The sequence below is a fragment of the Parastagonospora nodorum genome (genome assembly GCF_000146915.1).
Source record: "Parastagonospora nodorum SN15 chromosome Unknown scaffold_1, whole genome shotgun sequence".
In the NCBI taxonomy this organism is placed as follows: Eukaryota; Fungi; Ascomycota; class Dothideomycetes; order Pleosporales; family Phaeosphaeriaceae; genus Parastagonospora; species Parastagonospora nodorum.
Window position 1 is genome coordinate 2,267,675 of NW_001884549.1, and position 16,797 is coordinate 2,284,471.

Genomic DNA, 16,797 nt, shown 5'->3' on the forward strand with positions numbered 1-16,797 from the left:
TGGAGAAGTAATCAGCCTGGAGGCCTTAACCCCCAAGCATGTTCTGAGTTCCGCTCCCCCAAGCGTATCAGGACATATGTCACGTAAAGCTCGGTATACAACGCTCCCCAGCTTCACACTTAAGATCTACCGAAGCGCCTGGATCATCATGGATACTGATAACAGACTTTGCAGCATTTCGTGTCCATTCACGGAAGGATTCGTCCTACATGTCTCGAGTACATGCAAGCGTCAATGCTGTCCACGCTATATATGTGTCCAAATTTAAGGATAACGAGTATGGACTGTGCCGTTCGCTGGTAGTGACGAGAGGCTCGACTGCGAAGGGTGAGGTCGCGTTCAGGGTCTCGAGGTTATCCTTGCGTGTGCCTGCCTCCCTCGCTTCTGCGTCGCAAACAAGGTTTCAACATCACCACGTGTATGATGATGATGGATTCCATGTCCTTTTGCTACATCTTCGGAGGACTCGAGTCTCTCGATCATCACGACGATGATGCTGCATTCCATACCTATGCATGGTGATGATCTGGGCTGAGTGCCGCGCAGATTCTGAAGATGCATCGTGTAGGACAAAAGTCATCGCAAATTTTCGTGTCTGTAGGTAAGGGAGAGCTGGGCATTGTACGTCCATTCCATGCGCGACCGCGTCAACAGACAGCATCAAGGTTGCCGACCTTGCGAATCTCCGTCGGCGTAGGAACTCTCATTCTCTTCTGCAAGCTTTGAAGCGCGAGTCGTCCATTGCACTATCAAGATGCTATCACATTCATTACCCTACGCTTTTGTCTTACTGCTCCTCACACTCCTTCATTCTTCGGCCGTACGAGCCGCAGTCCACGCAGGCCTACCTCATGAGGTGCTCAACTTCACGCAGTCCATGGGAGTGCCTCAACCCGTGGGAATAACCATCACCCAGGCATACACTGTCAACTATACCGCTACCGAACTCACTACTACTACACAACAATGTCCATCTCCCTCAAGCACTCGCACCATTTACAGCATCGTCTTTCCGTCGCCCGATGCCGCGCCCATCGAAGTGACGGCCCAAAGCCAGGTTTTGACCTCGTATATTCCTGAGATGACGTGGTGTGTTGCGCCTCCTTTGCAATACCTACCAATCTCTGGTGCACCATATCTTAACGCTACCACAAACCACACAACCACGGTCACCGGAACTGGCAGCTGTGAAACAGTGTACGCGCCGTTGGAGACGACCGTTTGCGCCACGACATTGACTGGACTGGCCTCAAAGGTGACCATCACAGACTGCAGTCAAGAGGTCACTTTCTCGACTGAGTGTGGCTTTACACTGGAAACACCGACGCCAACGAAGGGTAACAATACGTCAATGATCACGCCTGCCCCGACCGTTCGGCAGATCTTCACATACTATGTTGCGCCATGGCAGTCTATGACGGCAGGTGAAACACCTTCAGACGTCGACGTCAAGATATGCAAGGTCCTCGACAATGGCGACCTTGAGTGCAGCCGCTTCCAGGAGGTTTGGGAAGTTGTTGTGGTCACAAGCACATTGACAACGACACATCCCATTGCATTCACTGCGACTGTATCCGGCCCAGGTACGCTAATCGTCGAAACATTCCAGGCCATTGTGACGGATACAATCACGACACTTGGTCTTTCGACGACCCTGCTGTTGGAGACGGAAATCGAAACTGAGAGCACAAGTACGCGGAGGAAGACGTCTGCAAGTGGCACTTCGACGGTTAATGGTGGCACTTCCACGCTCTTCCTCACCAAGACCGTGCATCAAGTCAGAAGGTATGTAAGCCATTCTTGTGTAAAAAAATGTGCTGATAACGCAACAGCTCTAGCACTGAAGAGCCTACAAGCACGGTGTTCTTGACTTCTACAACCACGACTACTGGAACAACCACCATTACCAAACCTCGCTCGACCTCTACTTCTTGAAGCACTTTGCTACTCAGGCGAATTTTGGTAGTTTTGCATTTCATATTGCGTGTATCTGCGCTGTCACGAGCTTTTTCTTCTGTCAAGTAACGTACGTAACATAGATCATTGAATCAAAAACATGATGAAGTTCCTCCTTCAAAGCTACGCCGCCTACATCTTTCAATAATCAAACGATATAGAACATGCTTTTCCAACACTATGCTCTCTGCTCTCTACATCTCGCTACCACTTACCTATCCTTAAACGCCGTTCTAATCACATCCAGGTGCAGGACACCTTACCCCGAGACCTACTTCTCGAGCACAATATGTTCCCCCTAAAATTCTTCCCCCTCATACTCGCAGTAGCAGCAGCCAAATACCAACCCCTCGCCCATCATGCCAACGCCGACATGACCGCGCATGCGGTCACGAAAACAGTATACCACACCAGCGTGCTGAGACTATCTGGCAAAGCGAGCTACACCACCACCCTACATGGCGGTCCAGTGATGTACATCTCTCAGAGCGACGCGCTCAATATCGCCGAGCAGAAGCGCTCCCTCACGGCCAGGCATTCACCACACATCGCATCTCCATCTCCGGCGGCGACGAAGAGTGCAGAATTGCCAGCTCTGCACATCTCCTTCCAGGCCGACGACGGGCATATGATGCTTTACCTGCCAAGCGTCGCGGCGGCTGCGTTTTGCAAAGACGTTGCGAGGCAAAGCTCCAAGAGAAGTGTGGCGACGGTTGTGGAGTTGGAGGTTAAGATTGGTAAAGACAATGTCAAGATACCCGTTCCTGGGGATAATGCGGGTGTATTTTGTCAAGGGCTTGGAACGGGCGGGGAAGAGGCGGGTAGTATATCTTCGGCGACGCTACCGGGTGCTGGGAAGACGAGTGAAGTTGCTCAGAGCACGCAGATCCAGGCGAGTGATGGTACTGCTGTCAGTGCGAAGCCGCCGAAGTCTGGTGCATCGAGTCCAGCGAAGGCTACGCAAGCTGTGCCCGAAGATGCCAACCCAACAACTTCGAAGATCGCAGGCGACTTGACAAGTGAAGCCGCATCAGACATTGTGGATCCAACAACACCGTCGGTGCCAGCTGCTAAGACGAATGCACCAGCCATTAACACTCTACCACAAGCCCCATCTCAAGCGTCGCCCGCTGCTGAGGAACCCGAAGATCCATATTCACCCCCTACGAGCGCCATATCTCCAAAAGTCCCTGAAGCTTCCGCCAAACAAGCAACTACTCCACCAGCAGCACCCGAGTCTGCTGAAGTACTAGATCCAATTCCTACTCCCTCCCCCTCGCAAATAACCCAAATCACACCTCTCACAACCCTGCTCGTTTCGCCAGTGGACGATGGCGCCGTTGCACATGCAGACACTATTGCGCCTACCATCACGCCAGAGCCAAAAGCCCAGGTCCAGGAAATCGGCCATAAAACTGTCCATGTCACAAACTATGTGACGGCGTACAGACGTACGATGGGCGCAGCGGTGCGTCCTAGGGCAGAAGAGAATACTGCCACAAGGCGTGTGGAGTTGAGGTGGTGGTGGAGAAGGGGGATGCCGAAGAGAGGGCATGGGGATGATGATGTGAGGGTGACATCGAGAAAGGGAGGAAATGGCTCGAGTGTAAAGGCGCCGAAGCCAACACATCCGCCTGAGGAAGCTGCAGAGGAGAGTGGGAAGGGTGAAAGCGAAGGAGATGTCGCTGCACCGTCTACCAAGAAAGCGTTGAAGCCGACGCATACTCCGGTGCCTTCGCAAGAAGCGACACCAGATCATGTGGATGGCGTACAATTGCCAGAAGACAGCCTGAATTTGGATCATGAGGTCGCAGCTACTTCAAGCACCAAGAAACTGCCGAAGCCAACGAGTAAGCCGACACTTTCTGAAGCTGCAGCGCCGGATCACGATGGCGAGAGTCCATCGGAGAAAGAGGAGAGACCTGAATTGAAGGGAACAACTAGACCAGCGCCTTCCATCATAGCAAAGCCAGCGCCATCCAAACATACCTCTCCACCACCCAAAGCTTCAGACTCACTCGATAAGAACGTACCTGAAGATGTAGAGCCAACAACTCTGCCGCGTACCAAATCTTCCAAGCCAAAACCCACTCCACCTCCCGCCGAAGACGAACATCTTCCCTCTCAACTCAAGCCCCCAAAACATAAAACCCCACAACCGCTTCGCCTGAGAATACCGAGGCGGCAGCAACTCAATACGACGATCCAGAAACAATTTCCTATTCGTTCCCCAGCGCCACGGAGGCTGCAAAACCACACTCACCTCTTCCGCCACCACCCCCAGCGCCAAGCCGCTCCGCCCTTCTATCCTGGGACCCCAATTGCGAGCCTACCGCCCCTCTCCGTGCCACGCCCTCCCAAGCAAATCCCGCCACCAAACCTCGGGTGTTGGGTATCCGTCACCTCGGGTGACAAAGAGGGCAAGACAGAGAAAACGAATACCTCCAACGAACCCACCGAGTCGTCCGCCGCATGGGGTAAGATCCGCGATCCGCGGCTGCTCTGGACAGTGGTGGTGATGTGGGGATTGCTTGTTTTGCAGGTGGTGTTGGGGTGGTGGGAGTTTGGCAAGGGGGCGTGGGGATGGGAGGGGTGGGTGCCTATGGTTGGGCGGGTGGGGTGGTGGGATGGGAAGATAGCTGCGGCTGGGTAGGAAGGGTGAGGGAGGGTGACGTAGCAATAATGAATACGTATCCTGATACATGTCGTGACTTGGCTCGATTGTAGAATCAGTTATGCCATGGAGACTTCCCATCGCAGTCTGTTGTTTGGTGTTCATGGCAATCCTGAGATTTAGCTGCTTGATATACAGCTGTGAGAAGTTTCAGGTGGGTACATTAAAAGAGATGGGCCGCTCTGTGCTGAGGCGGCGCTGGAGTGGATGGCGGGTGATCTTTGGAGCGAGGGGTGAGTAAGAAGAGGGTGTTTATAGGATTTAGTCTATATGTACAGTCTATGGGTATCATGTATGCGGTATGCGTGAATATACAATTCTCCTTGAGTTCGTGTCGTCAGGTGAGCAGGATTCGAGCGTCTTCGTGGTCGATGACGACTTCCTCATTTTCGAACGAGTACTTGCGGCGCACGAGTTCGAAGACGATTAGCCCGGCGCTGGTGCTGGGGACTTGGCGGATGGTGCCCATGAAGAAGTCGCGGTAGAGGTATTTGCGCCATCCGCCTGCTCGCTTGGCTAGCTTCTTGCATTGAGCGAACGTCTCTTCGTAGGCATGGTAGTAGCGGGACATGATGCGTGACGGCCTGTTCTCATAGTGTGCTTGGAAGTCGAGAGCTTCTAGCCGGCGGTAGTGGACGTCTTGAACCTCAGTCAGGGGATGCATGATGAGCTGGGACGTGATGGACGCAGACATGCCGGCGAGCAGCAGGAAGATCGGTTCAAGGGTGTAATGCGGTCGGATAACGGGACGATCGTCTGTCTCATCTGGCATGACTACAGCCTTCTTGAGCAGAGTGTCCCGCGTGCGGGTGCCGTAGTACTTGGTCACGAATGCGTAGTATGCCTGGCTCTTGACCGTCTCGAAAGTACCAAAGAAGACGGCGGCGCCAAAAGCGTCCTTGACAAAGCTCAACGACCATCCCGCGAAAATTCCTTGCAGTCCAATAGAGCGGAGCTTATGGCCAGCATAGTGCCACATGGTCTTGTGCTTCCCGTCTAAGATATCTGCAGTGCGGAAGCGGACCTGCAAGGCGTCGAATGGGGCTGCAATAACAGACTGACATCCTCCTGCTATGAGACCGGCGGAAAAAGTAGTTATTGGCGGTGGTGGAGGGTACACACGCTTGGTCTGGTACGAGGACGGCTCATGGAGAGATGAGAGACTGTGGAGATATGCTGTGTAGAGCACCGCGCCGATGCTTCTGCCTGTCAGTTCACAATTTCCAACATCCTCTTCTTCATGTCGTACCAAGTATTGGCCATCAGCGGCGGCAGCACCTGCTTGGGTATGAAGCCCCATCCCTCAGTGCGAATCGCATGTGCCAAGACAGCAGGCGTAGTCATTCTCCATGACCATTTCGCTCCCGCCGTAATGTGAGGATTGATAGCTCTTGCGTAGCCCATGTAGTCGATCCGGCCCCGGAAGAATGCCTTCACTGGCGCTCGGAAGTAAAAAGCGACCATACGAGCTGCGACGGCTCGCATGCCCGCTGCCTGCACACCTGTTGCGGGCGCCTTGTTCGGATTCTGCGGGCTGTCCGCGATGCCGTCGCCATGGCTATCGCTGCGGGGAGAGACTCCAGCTGGAACACTGGAGCCGGTCGTCATCGCATATCATGGAGGTTGGAGTGTGTTTGCCGACGCATTTGCGGGTGGTAGAGGATGTGGGTCCATGAGGTCGAGAAGTTGCGCGTGAAGATGTCACAAGCGGGTCTTGGTCGATTCCGAACGTGAGAACACGGGACAGCGGTCACGCTTCTACATGACGCACAAACATGTCAAGTTGATATGTACTTGGACTACACAGAATATCACCTTCCATAACTCGGCGGTATGAACAGTCAGGAAAATATGAACAGGGCTTGGCATCTCTTCTATCTCATTCATGCATGGCTCTTCCGATGCTAGGCAGCCGTATCTTGGACAAGTACAACGCCTCGAGTACCGATACTACATGTCTAGTCTTGTGAACTTCGACATCTGAGTGTACGTCTTACAGGTGTGCTTGGTAGAGTCTATAGTCCTCGTAACCCATCAAAATTCAGGGATAGAGATTTGGCGCGATAATGGCTGTCCGCAGTCAAGGTGATAGAAAGCAACAGTAAATGGCAAGCGCGCAACCACGTGAGTGCACGGGCCCCGTGCGCGTCTCCGCGTCGCAAGCAAGCTCTCAAGACCCGCGACTTTTGTTACTTGTCGCCTTCTCTCCTCCACTCCACTCACCCACCGTCGATTTGCCTGAAGGCTCGATCTCAACCTCGCCTTCAACATGGCCGACGACATCGTCATCGACAAGCAGCTGTTCCACGAGCGCCTGAGCAGCTTGGTCACCAAATGGAAAGCCGACAAGCGCTCTGGCGACCAGATTTTCCAGGGCGCAGGCTCGATTGCGGCCGTGGTGGGCAAGCCGAGTGATCCAGGCAGCTATTTGAAGCCCGCCGCATTTCAGGTGAGCGCAATATGATGGCATTACAGGAGACGAGCGCTGACAGTAATCGCAATAGCTTTGGCTGCTAGGCTACGAATTTCCCCACACACTATTCATCCTTACACCCGAGCTGCTCCAAATTGTCACAACCAAAAAGAAGGGTGCGTCATCGAAACTCGTTTTGCGCTCGGAGAACCACTGACTAAAACGGTGCAGCATCATACCTGGAGCCTTTGAAGGGTGGCAAGGTCCCCGTCGAGATTCTGGTCCGAGGCAAGGATCCCGAGGAGAACAAAAAGCAGTTTCAAACATGCTTGGACACCCTCAAGAAGGCGGGCAAAAAGGTCGCTGTTCTCAAGAAGGACAACTCGACCGGAGCATTCGCCGAGGAGTGGAAGGCTGCGTTCCAGGAGGCGGGCTACAAGGACGAGGACCAGGTCGATCTTGGCCTTCTCCTATCCAACGCTGCCTTGTCTGTGAAGGATGAGAGAGAGCTCGTGAGTCGCAAATACGATTGGTTACGAGAGTCCGGCTAACCAGTACAGCGAGCGATCCGCGATGCATCCCGAGCCTCAAGCGCTCTCATGACCAACTTTTTCGTGGAAGAAATGTCCGATATTCTCGATTCAGAGAAGAAGATCACCCACCGCGCTCTCGCCGACAAAGTTGCGAACAAAATCGACGACGCAAAGTTCTTTGAGAAGCAGAAGGTTTCCAAGAACTTCGATACCATGCAGATGGACTGGTGCCTGCAGCCTACGATCCAGAGTGGAGGCGCATACGACCTGAAATTTGCCGCCGAGCCCGACGAGAACAACCTGCACGCAGGCGTCATCATCTCGGTCCTTGGTCTCCGCTACATGACATACGGCGCTATGGTTGGTCGTACTTATATGGTGGGACCGAACAAGGAGCAAGAGTCAGCATACAAGCTTCTTTTGGCGATCCACGACCTAGTTATCAAGTCGATCAAGGACGGTGTTGTGGCAAAGGATGTTTACAACAAGGCTCTTGCACATCTCAAGGCGAAGAAGCCCGAGTGGGAGAAGCACTTCCCCAAGAATGTCGGCTACGGTATTGGTACCGAGAACAAGGATACTTCCTTGCTTCTGAGCGGCAAGAACACACGAGTCTTGAAAGACGGTATGACACTGGTGGTTCAGACGGGCCTGCAAGACTTGGAGAACAGCAAGCCACAGGACAAGAAAAGCAAGTCGTACTCGCTTGTGCTCGTCGACACTGTTCGCGTGGGTCAGGCTGACTGCGCCGTCTTCACGAAGGAGACTACTTCAGATCTCGATGCTGTGTCATTCTTTTTCGACGACGAAGAGGAGGAGGTCAAGCCCAAGGTCAAGAAGGAGCGGGCGCCAGCGATCGCGCAAACCAACATCACGAAGACGCGGACGCGACACGAGCGCACCACCAACCAGGATGCCGAGAAGGAAGAACAACGACGAGCTCATCAGAAAGAACTTCACCAGAAGAAGCAGAAGGAAGGCTTGGAGCAATACACCGAAGGCGCCAAGTCTCTCAACGGCACTGAAGAGAAAAAGTTCAAGAAGTTCGAGTCGTACAAGCGCGACAACCAGTTCCCTGCCTCTGTCGCAACGCTAGAAATCGTTGTTGACAAGAAGAGCCTGACCGTTCTCCTTCCAATTATGGGTCGCCCTGTACCCTTCCATATTCACACCATCAAGAACGCTTCCCACACGCCTGAGGCCGACTTCACATCTCTGCGTATCAACTTCCTGTCACCAGGTCAGGGTGTAGGCAGGAAAGATGACCAGCCTTTCGAAGATCCCAACGCGCACTTCATTCGTAGCTTGACATTCAAGTCACAAGACGTCGATCGTATCGACCAGATCTGCAAGGACATCACCGAGCTCAAGAAGGACGTCGTGCGGAGAGAGACGGAGAAGAAGCAGATGGAGGATGTTGTTGAGCAGGACAAGCTCATCCCGCTCAAGACTCGCAAACCCTTCAACCTTGATCTCATCTTCATCCGACCAGCGCTCGACGGCAAGCGCATTCCTGGGAGCGTCGAGATCCACCAGAATGGTTTACGATACATCCATGGCAACGGCTCAGCGAAGATCGACGTACTCTTCAGCAACATGAAGCATCTTTTCTTCCAGCCTTCACAACACGAGCTGATCGTCATCATACACGTTCACCTCAAGAACCCAATCATGCTTGGTAAGAAGAAGACCAAGGATGTCCAGTTCGTCCGCGAAGCCACCGAGATGCAATTCGACGAGACTGGTAATCGCAAGCGCCGCCACAAGTTTGGTGACGAGGAAGAGTTTGAGCAAGAACAGGAAGAGCGCAGGCGACGTGCAGCCCTCGACAAGGAGTTCAAGAACTTCGCCGAGAAGATTGCCGACGCCGCACGTAACGAGAATGTCAGCGTCGACATTCCCTACCGTGAGCTTGGTTTCAACGGTGTCCCATCGCGCTCCTCGGTCCTCGTGCAGCCCACTACCGACTGTCTTGTCCAACTGACCGAACCACCTTTCACATGTCTCACGCTCTCCGAGATTGAAATCGTACATCTCGAACGTGTGCAGTTCGGTCTGAGGAACTTCGACATGGTGGTTGTATTTACGGACTACAACCGCCCACCGGTGCATATTAACACTATCCCGGTGGAGTCACTGGATCCTGTAAAAGACTGGCTCGACTCCGTCGACATTCCATTCACCGAGGGACCGCTCAACCTCAACTGGGCCACCATCATGAAGACGGTGACTTCGGACCCACATCAATTTTTCGCAGACGGTGGATGGTCATTCCTCTCCACCGAATCAGATGACGAAGGCGGTGACGAGGAGGAAGAAGAATCAGCATTCGAAGTCTCGGAATCTGAGCTCGCCATCTCAGATGAAAGCTCAGAGGAGAGTGATTTCGATGAGAACGCATCTGAAGAGATGAGCGATGAGGGCAGCGAAGATGAATTCAGCGAGGGTGAAAGCTGGGATGAGTTGGATAAGAAGGCTGCCAAGAAGGACAAGGAGAGTGCACATGCGGAGGATGAGGACGACGGCAAAGGGAAGAAGAGGAAGCGATAAACGCGTCGCTTTTTCGTCGTTTCCATCGTTGGCTTTTTTCTTTTCTTGTAAGAGTACAAAATTGGCTGTGCTCGTGGCATGGTAATCGGGAGCCAGCTAGTGCTTGCCGAGTTCGCAAAATGGTTAATGCTCGAACTTGGAATCACCGTATTTCGATTCCAACTCGCTCTTGATGCCCTCCGAGATATGCATCTACATGTGAACACAAAATACGTAGACCTTAAGCTTATTCATCATGCGTGTCTACCCATGTACGTCATCTCCGATTCCAAAAACTTACACCGCACTGCTCTACGACAATCATCCGGGATAAAGTATAGGTCATAGCAGAGCGTTTGACTCATGAACTACCCCTCTGGATACCAAAGACGTAACCATAGACCGACGAGCCGTACTTTTGAGCACGACGCCATACCCCTCATCAACTTCCGATCGTCCAAATGCCGGACAGGAACAGCGAACGTAGAAGAACGTGATCGGGTAAACTCTTACCCACAACCTCATGCCATTCCATAACATCCGTATTCTATCAACGAGACTTCTCCATAAAATCACTGCCGCAAAATGTCTCTCACTCCCCCAATCAAACTCGCCATCCTCGACGACTACCACAACATCGCCGCCCCCCACTTCGCCCACATCGACAAATCCAAACTCCACATCACGACCTTCACAGACACTCTCCCCGCATACTCACACCCATCAACCAGCGATGCAGACCGCGCCGCCCTCATCGCCCGGCTCCAGCCATTCTCCGTGCTATCCACCATGCGCGAACGCACACCACTAACATCCGACCTCCTGCAGCACCTGCCGAACCTCAAACTCATCCTCGCCACCGGCGGCAAGTTTTGAAAGCTGGGACATGTCCGCGATCAAACAGCGTGGTATCATTGTGTGTGCCGCCCCCCGGTAAGGGCAGGACAGACGGCGCAGGCACCCAGTCTCCCCGCGCCCTGCCCGTCAAGCAAGGCGGCGGCCACCCAACGACCCAGCACGCGTGGGCGCTTATCCTCGCGCTCGCGCGCAACGTCGCGGCGGACGACGCGGCCGTCAAGGCCGGTGGGTGGCAGACTGACCTCGCGATCGGGCTGCCGGGCAAGACGCTCGGCCTCGTGGGACTGGGGCGCTTGGGATCGCACGTAGCGCGCGTCGGGGTGCTGGCGTTTGGTATGAAGATTGTGTGCTGGAGCGCGAACTTGACGCAGGAAAAAGCAGATGCAATGGCGCACGAGGTGGGGCTACCCGTGACGGGTGGCGGGATGGCAGAGGAGGGGGAGAAGACGTTTCGGGTGGTGAGTAAGGAGGAAGTGTTTGGGAGTGCGGATGTGGTTTCGGTGCATTATGTGCTGAGTGAGCGGTCGAGGGGGTTGGTGGGCAAGAGGGAATTGGCGTGCATGAAGACGTCGGGGTTGCTGGTTAATACGTCTAGAGGACCGTTGGTTGATGAAGCGGCTCTGTTGGATACGTTGAGGCATGGAAGGATAAGGGGCGCGGCGTTGGATGTTTTTGATATTGAGCCGTTGCCGGCGGATAGTCCCTGGCGCAGTGAGGATTGGAACGTGAAGGGGAAATCGAGGGTGCTGTTGACGCCGCACATGGGGTATGTGGAAGAAGGGACGATGGGGGTTTGGTACGAGGAGACAGTGGAGAATGTGGAGAGGTTGATTGAAGGGAGGGAGTTGTTGCATGTGATCACTTGAGAGAGGCGGATTAACGCAAAATGGCGATATTGAACAACGACCATGCTAAATGCTGTCACACAAACAAATCTCCTGCACCCTCCCCTCTACGCCGCCGTAGTCGTAACCACAGTCGTCGCCGTCGCCGTCTTCGTCACATTACTAGTATTCGTCCGCGTAACCGTCGTCTCCGCCGGCCCTTTCGTAATAAAGCAACTACACGCACTGCTAATCTCCTTCGGTCCACCCAGTCCCAGACTAATATTGATGCCTCCTCCTGGCAATACCAAGCTAATGTTCAATTGTCTCTTGCGCACGGGCAGCTCCGCAGGGCACGACACGTCGTAGAAGGTGTATGGGGAGGTGGGGTTGTAGTTTGTGTTGTCAGCCGCGGCGACGTCGAAGAGCATGCAGTTTGCTTCGCCGTAGCCGAAGGAGAGACACTTGGCGTCCGCTTTGCAGAGAGCCTGGCAGGCGGAGAAGGTGTTCTTTGTGCCAGAGGATTCGAAGTAGTAGGCAGGCGTGGATTTTACGTAGGCGACAATGCCGCAGCCGGGGGCGGCGGTGGGGGTGCTGGGCTTTGTTAGGATGGGATTCGGAAGGACTGGGGAATTGAGATTAATGAGCTGGACTTACGGTGATGGGGAGGTGACTATTGTTGAAGATGGAGCCGGGGCTGGTGCTGATGATGCTGGTTTAGAAGAAGACGCTGGCTTAGAAGACGACACTGGCTTGGACGTTGGTGTAGGTGTCGGCGTGGGAGTGGGCGTAGGAGTGGGCGTAGGCGAAGGTGTAGCACTCGTCTTCTTGCTCGTTGGAGGAATGACAGTGGTGGTGACTTTCTTGGTGGTAGTCACGGTTGTCGTTCCGCCGACCGTGACAGTCGAGGTGGCGGTTCCTGATTTCAAGATGCTGCTGCAGAAGAGAGCGGCTTCTGCGGTGTGGCCTTCGAATGCGTCCAGTCCGCATTCGCTCACTATTTCCTGTGTTAGCTATCGCTGCTAGGCGCAACGGCAATGTTACGGACCATCGGGATAACCCTGCTGGCGCTTCTGAAAAGCAGCTGCTTCTACGCTCGCAGCAAGAGCTGCGGCGACAACCATGGAGAGCTTCATATTGACGATGGCAGCTCGTTGTCTCTGGAATTTGAACGTACCGGAAAGGCTGAACGATACTTGTTCACCGGACAAGGTTGCTACTTATACGAAGAATGAAAAACTCTTCCATGTCGGCATACTGCATAGGCAAAGTAGCGGAATTACACTGCGTGGTATCGTTCAATTCATTTGAAAATAGATGAAGTTGACGCATCTAGCATTCACGTCCCCATCGAGGGCATACCGTACGACCTAGACCGCGTAACATTGATAGACGAACACGATCTCATTCCGCCGGTAGATGGAGCAGTCTGGCGAACCTGCATGGCGCTACCCGTACCGCATCAGCCGGCCGCCAGAGATTGGAAGAATTATTGAAAAGTGATATGAAGCAAATATATGCAAAGTGCGCGCGACTGGGATGCTTGCTGCAGGTGCATTCTCACCCCGGTCTGGATTCCGGCAAAATCGCGTGTCGAGCCATAGGCTGCAGATCCACTGCCTTAAAATAGCCACCAAATCGATTTACCCCAGATATCGCCCGCGCTAGAGAACGACCTCAGTGGGGCCGAACAAGAAATCCTCGGATTGTTTTGATGGTGTGATCTTCAGGTACCTGAACCGGTGGATAGGTACTGAACAAGACTCTAGGCCTGTCGTGCCTTCCGTCTGGCCCCAGATATCGGTCACGTTGGGATCGTCACGGTGCAGCGCTGCTGTACGAAGTATTTACCCAGTGCCAAATAGGAAGGAATGAAGGATGCATTCATGCAAAAGGACTACTGCCTTCGGACAGAGAAGTAAATACGTCTCACATTCGGATCGCCTCCTTCGAAGTGGTTGTCATTCGCACTTTTGAGTCTTGCATTCACTTTGAAAGTGATGCCTAGATCGTCCCCAATCTCTTTCCACAGTTGTTCGAAACTGTCCGGGTTGTGTCGATACATTGTATAAGTGGCAGAAATTGTTTCGTGAGCTTCGGCACCTCCTACTTGACGACCCAGTATCATTGATCCAGGTTGTGGGCGCAGCAGTTGTACGAGTAGCGTTGACACTTCCTTTTGCTTCTGCCATCCCCACAGGTGGAAGAAAGATCCTGCGTAAATCATATCGAAGCTACCCTGGAGGTCTTTCAGCGGAGACGAAGGATCAAAGATGTCTGCCACCATGAACTTGGTCTTAAGCTTGTCTCGGTCCTTGAACAGTCCGTATCCTAAATCAATGAAGTCTTTCTCGAGATCACATCCGTATATGTTTTCTGATGGAGCACCATCTGCAACTAAACGGCGAGTAGTCTGACCGAAGCAGCATGCCATATCCAGTAATTTTTCGCCCTTACGGAGCCGTTCCATGACCTCCGCATACTCGTCTAGCTCATCAATACCCGGTTCAAGGAATCGGAATTGTCCGATACACGGATAAGGATGGATCCGCCATGCCTCGTTGCGAAGGTTTACGACGTGTTCAATTACACTATTCGGTGCAATGCCGCTATATGTTTCGAGTAATTGTCTGGCTGACTGAGGAATCTGGCTCTCGGAGGGTCGTTCGTCGAACCATGCAAGGTCTGTCTTTGGTAGGTCTGAGATTGTCGACATGGCGCTTCAGGTGTTTCACCAAAGAACATGCGTTCTTTGGGGACTAAAAATGTCGGCTTTGATCTCAGGTGGGATGACTTGAAGTGTGAAAATCATAGGGATGGTCACGGAAACAGCGGAAGCGGAAGCAACCAGCAGTAGATGACGTCGTAGCGGCCGCTCTTCCCCTCACATAACGTCACAATCTCGCCCGCTGGTGCAACATCACCGATGTTCCACCATCTTTTGTTTCACGTTCGATTTTCGCTCTTGAAAGACGACGCCTAAACATTTGGGTTGCCTTTTGGCAATCTAGGAGGAATCGGTCCTTTTTGGGTGGTGCACGACCAAGGTTCAGTGCCCCTCTATGCTGTGTGACGTGACCATCGAGAGTCTCTCAGCAACATCGCACAGAAACAACAACGAGAGTGCGACCATACTCAGTCGATGGTCATGTTCAATCTCGGAGACAGCCTTGTCTGGCCTGTCCACCCACATCATGCGCGGGCAAGCTCGTTGCTCCGCGCCATGAATTACGGTCTGTGCCGAATGATGCGCTCGGTCGCACAATGTTCAAAGGCCTCTGTACCTTCTTAAACGGAAAAACGTCCTAATTGAAAGGCAGGTCTCCGAGCTGTTCCTTTCGACAAGAATCGAGTGCGTCCTTCCCCGAGTTGATAGGCTGTATGGTATGACATACTGGCATAAGAGTAGCTCATTGAGTCTAATGTAAGGCATTAGCATCTAGGTGAAACAAAGATTGGCGCGACTGACAAGCTTAAAGAAAGGTCTTGGAGACCATCAACCTCAACTGAGACTAAAGCATATCGAATGAGCAACAGCGCTTTACCGATAGTTCAACCTCTCCCTTGACTGGTTTCGGTACTATGGAGAACTTGATCCACCAAAAACGGGATGAAACCTCTCGGGCATACATGAGAAGAGCAGTTGAAGATAAAGATTCCGACGGGTTGACCTTCTTGTGGCACCTGGTGACGAGTATTCACGTTGCCACATCGACTGCACGCTGCACCAAACAAAGCCGGGTGGTGTTCTCCATACTCGGCGTTTGCACCAGTCAAATTGAACCATGGTCATCGCTAAGGTATGTCTTTAGCGCTGTTGCTCTGACTACAAGCGCTTTCAAGGGAATGCAATACTGCATTCCACATACCAGGATGACATCCCTATCGAGTTTCATTATACTCAATTTCCCCATACCTGGTACTTGGAGCTAGGATGCATCCTGTTCGCGGCAAGAGAGCCTTTGCCTTCTGAACAGGACAGAGATTGTTGGTTTGGGTAAGTGAACGCTGATTACCCCCATCGATCAGGTTGAAAACAGAGGAAAATGTTCACGATTGGCAAGAGGTCGCAGTTGGGATCAGGTCTTTAGACTTCCTTTGCATCGATACAGTGACAAACAGGCCTTGATACTGAGCCACGGCAGGCACTAGAATCCGACCATGGTTACAACCATGTCGGAGCATGGCATGGGACCATACTTGGTTTCTGAGAATGTCTGAGAACCCAGGAAACATTTACTGGTTTGGGTTATATAGGAGCCTTAAGTTCTGCCGCATTCTTTCCTTGGCAATCAAAACTACCAACATATTTGTCCTATTCAGACTAGATGGTGGGCCCCCACGTCTATGTATACATGGGCTCTGCACACGCGCGGTCTCCACCCGTCTATCCGGCGTCGGGGCAGGGCAGGATTGGTGAGTTGTTGTCAGCGCAACGGACGGCTTACACGCTAACATCGTATTCGAAACGACACATCAATCCATAAACGCAGTACAGCGGGCTTCGAATACCAGTTGTAAAGGCAGTAGATATGTGTCAGCTGCTCATCCTCCCGGCTGAGAAGCCTCTAGACGAAGTTATCGGGCGCATGCAGCTATAGAGTCATGCTGAACTCACATGGAGAGTGGTGCATCCAGACATGCGCGGATCCTCGCTTCGACCCTGTGCCCTGAGCATTACGGCCTCTACCACTGATGACGCTACTTGTACCCGTTACTTTTGCCGCTCTCAGGGTATCACACACGGCTTTAAGGCTTAGACCCAAAAATTTCGGACGCCGGGCTGTCTTGAATTCCTCTCCACGGGACTAAATCCTGAGTGAGATAACCCATGGGCGCATTAGTATCCACTCCTGTTTGGAAGAGACCTCGAGCGTTTTGACGTCGCTACAACCTCGAAGTCTGATAAGGCTCCTGCGATCTACCGGACACAACAAAGTGATCGATGTTATAACTGCTGGGGGCTCTTAAGCGATCTGTTCCGTGCCTATGACGTCTGTCAGATGCTGT

The 16,797-nt window shown here is 52.9% G+C and overlaps 6 protein-coding genes across 6 annotated transcripts; 3 read left to right on the top strand and 3 right to left on the bottom strand.

Moving 5' to 3' along the window:
- Positions 1-754: 754 nt before the first annotated feature.
- Positions 755-4,609, top strand: SNOG_01029 (hypothetical protein; the record flags this gene model as incomplete). The annotated part of the gene is made up of 5 exons (XM_001791636.1): positions 755-1,785; positions 1,847-2,026; positions 2,371-2,975; positions 3,282-3,806; positions 4,191-4,609. 5 exons carry the CDS (start codon positions 755-757, stop codon positions 4,607-4,609), a joined length of 2,760 nt encoding a protein of 919 aa, XP_001791688.1.
- Positions 4,610-4,967: 358 nt separating this feature from the next.
- Positions 4,968-6,238, bottom strand: SNOG_01030 (hypothetical protein; the record flags this gene model as incomplete). Its single annotated transcript, XM_001791637.1, has 3 exons — positions 4,968-5,674; positions 5,753-5,832; positions 5,859-6,238. The coding sequence occupies 3 exons, from the start codon at positions 6,236-6,238 to the stop codon at positions 4,968-4,970; spliced, it is 1,167 nt and encodes a 388-aa protein (XP_001791689.1).
- A 661-nt stretch (positions 6,239-6,899) lies between these two features.
- Positions 6,900-10,126, top strand: SNOG_01031 (hypothetical protein; the record flags this gene model as incomplete). Its single annotated transcript, XM_001791638.1, has 4 exons — positions 6,900-7,079; positions 7,135-7,219; positions 7,275-7,555; positions 7,604-10,126. The coding sequence occupies 4 exons, from the start codon at positions 6,900-6,902 to the stop codon at positions 10,124-10,126; spliced, it is 3,069 nt and encodes a 1,022-aa protein (XP_001791690.1).
- A 564-nt stretch (positions 10,127-10,690) lies between these two features.
- On the top strand, positions 10,691-11,829 carry SNOG_01032 (hypothetical protein; the record flags this gene model as incomplete). Its single annotated transcript, XM_001791639.1, has 2 exons — positions 10,691-10,970; positions 11,054-11,829. The coding sequence occupies 2 exons, from the start codon at positions 10,691-10,693 to the stop codon at positions 11,827-11,829; spliced, it is 1,056 nt and encodes a 351-aa protein (XP_001791691.1).
- Positions 11,469-12,923, bottom strand: SNOG_01033 (hypothetical protein; the record flags this gene model as incomplete). Its single annotated transcript, XM_001791640.1, has 3 exons — positions 11,469-11,881; positions 12,035-12,412; positions 12,857-12,923. The coding sequence occupies 3 exons, from the start codon at positions 12,921-12,923 to the stop codon at positions 11,469-11,471; spliced, it is 858 nt and encodes a 285-aa protein (XP_001791692.1).
- Positions 12,924-13,451: 528 nt separating this feature from the next.
- On the bottom strand, positions 13,452-14,503 carry SNOG_01034 (hypothetical protein; the record flags this gene model as incomplete). The annotated part of the gene is made up of 2 exons (XM_001791641.1): positions 13,452-13,621; positions 13,714-14,503. 2 exons carry the CDS (start codon positions 14,501-14,503, stop codon positions 13,452-13,454), a joined length of 960 nt encoding a protein of 319 aa, XP_001791693.1.
- Between the last annotated feature and the right edge of the window lie 2,294 nt (positions 14,504-16,797).